The sequence below is a fragment of the Glycine soja genome, chromosome 10 (assembly GCF_004193775.1).
Source record: "Glycine soja cultivar W05 chromosome 10, ASM419377v2, whole genome shotgun sequence".
NCBI lineage: Eukaryota > Viridiplantae > Streptophyta > Magnoliopsida > Fabales > Fabaceae > Glycine > Glycine soja.
Window position 1 is genome coordinate 36,698,617 of NC_041011.1, and position 5,952 is coordinate 36,704,568.

Sequence of the window (5,952 nt, forward strand, 5' to 3'; positions counted from 1 at the left end):
TGCAACAAAATCCATTATGTACAAAGAATTATCTTTTATAATGGTTATGAATTTTTTGTGGTTAATAATGTTTATGGATCTGAATCCTCTAAAATGAATAGTTAACTTTAGAATCTAAAGTAAGTAATTTGAGTCATTGATGAAAAAATCAATCATTAATATTACATGCAGATATCAATAAACGTGCAAGTGCATAGTAAATTATAAAATTTGAGAAATATTAGCAACAGTGTTTCGTAGATATTATGTTGAACAAAACTAGTTAAATTTTTTATAGAAATTAAAAGGTTAATTAAAATTTGAAAAATTAACTAATAGTCTAATAATCTAAAAATTGAAAAATTAACTTATTAAATTATAAATGCTTGATAAAAATAATTGTTAAATTAACTTAAAAATTTAAAATGACATAAAAATAATAAAATTATGATTTATTTTAAAAATATACATAATAAAAAATTTAATAAATATATAAGGATAAAAAGGAAAAAAATTATAAAATGTTAGAAATTAACTTTTAAAAAATATTATTTCAAGTAATATTTCATTCAAAAAATATTAAAAATTACAAAACAAAAGTTATTAAAAAAATTTAATTTACTAAATAATCTAACAAAATTTTTAACTAATAAAAAAGCTAGAAGCTAGTTAAAATATTTTACTCAACATAATCATATTCTTTTTAACACATGTTATGCTATTAACTTAAATTTATTAAAAATTACAAAAATTATGTGAGTTCTAATCTTTTTTTAATCAACCTCACTCGAAACTTTATAATTGTTAATAAATTTTAACCTATACAAAAATATGTAAAGAATAAGTGGGTAAGACTCCTCGTATATTAAAATAAGAATCATTTATTTGTTTCATCAACGTATGTAACTAGCATTTCTCTTACTTATTTTTATCCTAACTTTAGAAACCCAAACCCAATTTTTTATAATACATTTGTCCGTTAGTTTTATCTAGAACCCAAAAAAGGACCGCTTTTGTAGAGCATAAGTAAAGAATATGAAAAAGCAATATTTCATTAATTTCGTAAAAAAAAAAAAAAAATGCTTGAAGCAAGCATCTTTACAACCGAAAATCATAAGAGTAATTCGCAAAACGTAGATATCACTTAGGGAATACAATCAGTTACTAACTGTACTAAATTTTGTTGGTAATTTTTTTTTTTTTTGCTTTTAGATTATGTAAAAAAAGGTTTTAGAATTATTTATTATTTTAATGTAGATGAACCTCTCTAAATTTTAGTCAGGGTTGCTTTTTTTCATTACCTTTTATATTTATCATTCAATAATTAACATTATAATTCAATTAAATAGTTCATTTAGTTATTGAATATTCCTTTGATTTTGTTAATTATTAACAACTGGTGCTTATCTACTGCTTATTTATTTACTTATTGTACTAAATACTAATTATAGCTATATGGTGCTTTTGCGTTTTTGACACTTGTTGTAGGTTTTTGGTGGAATGAAATCATTGCATGGAGATTGATAGGTTTTCATAGAATCTATTTTCCCTGTGTCAAAGGGAACCAATCTAGGGAATGTGACGATTCATCGGTTAGGTGACCACCCCCACCTTTTGCCATTGAAGGGAGACATGCCAAATAAAATCAGTGGAACAGAAACTTCTTTTAGAAACGAACTTTGTTTGAATCTAAATAATGAAAGCAAAAGTAAAACAATTTTTTTCTATCTTAATTTCCTTCACCAGTCCTTAGACCTGACCTGGCATACTCAATAACTAAGCTAGTCCACAAGGAAAAATTGCTAATCTTCCTCCATGTTCTGTTTTTTTTTTTCAAGGTTCAAGAAGAGTTTTTTTTTCCTCTGGAAGTATTGGCTTGCTTATTTTTTCTGAAGAAAAAGGAGGGGGAAAAAGTAAAAGGAAAATATGTGCTGTTGAAAGATACAAACCATCCCAGTATACAATAATACATATTCAACCACATTGTTCAATTTTGGATATGAAAACTAGTTTTTGTGCATTTCATTTTCCCAATTTGCTTTTCAAGAGCTTCTCTTTCGTTTGAATTGAATTCTTCTTGCCATTCATGATCCTCAGGCTTTGCCTTAACAAGTCAAACTCCCTCTCCTTTTTGTACTTTTCTTTCTCCATTGAAAGCAATTGAGTTTTTAAGGCCTTGATGGTTTCTTCCTTTTCTTGCAACTCCTTCTTCAGATTTTCCATTTGGATGCCATTTTCCTCTGCTTTCCAATACAGACCATCCCCTGTGAAACACAGCCAACAAATCAAATAAGCCCAACCAAATCAAAAAACAACACACACATTTACCTCAACCTTGTGTAGTTAGTTATATTAGTAACATATTGAAAATTTCTAAAGAGCAAATTAAAAATTAAATAATAACCAAACCATTGAACTTCTTAATTGGGCTAGGAATTGAGCCCTACCAGCCACAAACTACTTTTCAAAAACATAACATAAAAGCACAAGGCAAGTGTCACCATGAATTCTTGTTCTACAAATTATAAATTTCTTAAATAAGTACATAAAGTAGAGAGGGAGAGCGAGAGAGACCATCATATGTTCTTTGAATGAGTTCATCTAGCTCAGTCTTAATTGCAAGATAAAGTTGCTTCCACTTCTCCACAGCTTCATCTCTCCTTGCTCTCTCCTCCTTCATCTGCTCAACCAAGAGCTTAGTTCCCATCAATTCCCACTCTTTCTCACTGTTCTTCTCCATCATTCCAACCTCAATCTCTCTTATCTTCTCATCTTTCTCTTCCACCAAACTCCTCAATTGCTTCACTTCCTCTCTCAGCCTCTTCCCCTCTTGCTTCGAATCTGCCTCCTTGAATGTGAACACCATTATGTCCCTCTCATATCTCCTTGTCTCCTTCTCCCTCTCATACATCATCTCCTTTATCTCCTCTTGCAAGAGCCTCACTTTCTCCTTCAAATTCATCACATATTTCTCAGAACTCATCCTCCTACTCTTGCTAACACTGCCACCCATGTTTAATGATGATGATGATGACCCTTTGGTTTAGTGGGTGGTTTTGTGAATTGTCAAGTTATAGTGTTATAAGAGACGAAGAGATATAATAATAATAATAATAATAATAATAATAATAATAATAATAATAATAATAATAATAACGATGGAGGATGAATGGTATAAAACTTGAGTGCTACAGGTCTAGGCTTAGGCTCCTGACATTGATAGAAAACGCACCAAGAATTTTGGGCTATTTTATGAAACTCAGATAAGGGTCATTGTTGTACTTATGCTTCAATAATGGAAGTGGTGAAATGTGGCTCGTGAATAGCAATTGCTAATAACTAGTGTCTGGTAGTAGTAGTAAGAATTTACTTCATTGGACACATAGACACCACATGTTCTGGCTGCAATTATAAATGGGAATTCACCTATTTCACATGCAAATATTTCTCCGGAGCGTGGGGTAGATTTATGACACTCAATAATTAAACAACAATATATTGGTTAATTCTAATTGGTCACATTCCAATTTGTAATTTTATCATGATTTAATAATGCGAGGCCCCACATGGATAGTACATCTAAACATAATTCTCGTGAAGCTTTGCAACAGTTTAATCAAAATTAATCATGTGGTTTATTTTAGATCATGAATTTCAGAGACAAGAAAGCAAGGGGAAAAAAAGAAATCTGTACTTACTAAGTGACAATTTGTGCAAACGAAAAGTCAATTTCGATCAAACTAAAAAAAGTAATACATTTAATGGGTGCTTAACTTTTTGTAATGGAGAAATTTCCCTATAATTATTAGTAGGGAATAAAAAATTGTTTTGCTGAACAAACAAAGCCTGCCCCATAAGTCACATGAGTAACACTTAGGCCTCACATATTTTTTAAGGATAAAAGGCACATTAATTAAACTAGGAAAATATACAAATACATGGAACAACTGTCAAGTTGTGACACATAGGTGTAATGCATATTCTGATAGAACTATTACTCGAAACCCTTGCTGGTCCATACTCCATAGCATAGCAACTAGAGTGATATTAGTAGATTAGGCCAAAACAACAACAACAACAAAGGGTTGTCATGGGAAGCACATTTAGAGAGTGACAACAATATTCTCAAACTTAGCCTTAACCATGTTGGGGTAACATAACACCCTATTTTTGCAGGTATTGATTGTCTTTTGGTTCCATAGAAAACAAATTTTCAATGCGTGATGTTTGTGTATTTCCCTATACGACATCATCATGCTTGTACAAAAATCATAAATAATGGTTTCGTGGATGCCACCTTTGGATTCCCTGCTTGAAAAGGACTTGTAGCATTCTGCTATTATGGCCCTTTGCAGTATCTAGTCTTTTTTTTTCCCTGGAAGGTCAATCACTACTTAATCTCATTAAATTTTGGTCAGTGTTTTACTTCATCTTCTTTGGTATATGGTATTTAAATGTTACAACAGTTATTGTCCTTTGTCCATATCCGTAGATGTGTGCCCATGCTGGTTGAAAAGTATGCCTGAAATTGCAAATTAACATGGTGAAAGTTAAAGTGTGTGAAGAGAAAAATGATGATCATGAGGCAATAGGGCTTTTGAAAATGACTTCAATTTACTATTGTTTGAAGGGGTATGGTATTGAATGATGACCCTGAATCGGTAGATTAGTGAATTGAAAAGAGTTTTACTACACGTGAGAGTTTACTTCAATAACGAGTAGGTAAATCAGTTGTCACGGGTTGTTCTAACTTAATTACACTTACTAACGTACTAGTATATTGATCTTATAGTAGTAGTATGATTTAATTTGGATTGGTGAACGGCCAATGCAATATCGGGATATAATGTGGTTCTAAGAATAAAAAAAAAGATTTTCTTTTTTCGGTGAGAAAGATATAATAATTCACCAACAGTATTTAATATTGATATAATAAAGAGATTAAATATAAATTATAAATTATAGATTTAAATATATTTTGCTCCTTAAAAAATTGTCAAATTTTGTATTTGGTTTCTTATATATATATATATATATTTGCTTTTGGTCTTTGAAAAAAAATGCATTTCCTCCCTACAATTATGTTGGTTCTCCCTAAAATATTTTCATATTTTCTTTGAAAAATTTTCAATTTTTTCAGGAATTTAAAGTAAAAATAAATAATATTAGAGAATAATTAAATACAAAATTCAACTATTTTTCAGGAACAAAGACATAATTAAGTGTAAATTATAATATTTAATAAACTAATTACTTTTATAGCTTGTCATAACTAATAGTGTTTCCTTTAATTGAATTTTTTAACATATTATAATTATGAAAAATTATTCAACAAATTATTTCAATGTTTTTTACTTGTCTTTTTCATTCCTGCAATTTAAAAGTTGTACTTTAATCCTTTTAATAGTTTTACACTTTCTGTCAAGTTATTCGTTATACTTTTTATATATCAATTAACTCCGTGATGTTTGAATTAAAGTGAAACATTAATATCCTAATTTATCTTTGCTTAAATTAATTTTAAATTTAGCCTTACTAGTTACTATTTGATCGTAATTATAATATGTTTCACTAGCTCTAATATAATTTTAGGAGAATTTAAGAATAAAAATATGAAAAGAATAAGTTGAAAAGGAATTTAATAAAATTTAACTTATTTTTTTATGAGCAACACTAAATTAAAGTTACTCGTACATATTATTGGAGGGATGGGGGAACATTCTATCGTTTTCTTTTCTTTACCTTTTCTTTTTAAGAGCGAAGTAAAGATAAAATCACTTGAAAGAAAGTGGCAGACCACAAAGAGAGAGATATTTTATTGAGTTAAATGTTTATAGAATGGTGTTACATAATTTTATATAAGCGTTCAGTTATAAATTATTATTTAAATTATTTTAAAATAATTATTTTAAAAGTAAATAAATTTATTGTATATATTAGATTGTGATTGTGATTGAATGGATGTTTAAAATT

At 28.9% G+C, this 5,952-nt stretch overlaps 1 protein-coding gene across 1 annotated transcript; it reads right to left on the bottom strand.

Moving 5' to 3' along the window:
- Window positions 1-1,643: 1,643 nt before the first annotated feature.
- LOC114372489 (uncharacterized protein PF11_0207-like) lies at window positions 1,644-3,207 on the bottom strand. The gene is made up of 2 exons (XM_028330064.1): window positions 2,554-3,207; window positions 1,644-2,243 (listed from the first exon to the last, which is right to left on the bottom strand). Exons 1-2 carry the CDS (start codon window positions 2,990-2,992, stop codon window positions 2,002-2,004), a joined length of 681 nt encoding a protein of 226 aa, XP_028185865.1. The 5' UTR covers window positions 2,993-3,207; the 3' UTR covers window positions 1,644-2,001.
- Window positions 3,208-5,952: the final 2,745 nt, after the last annotated feature.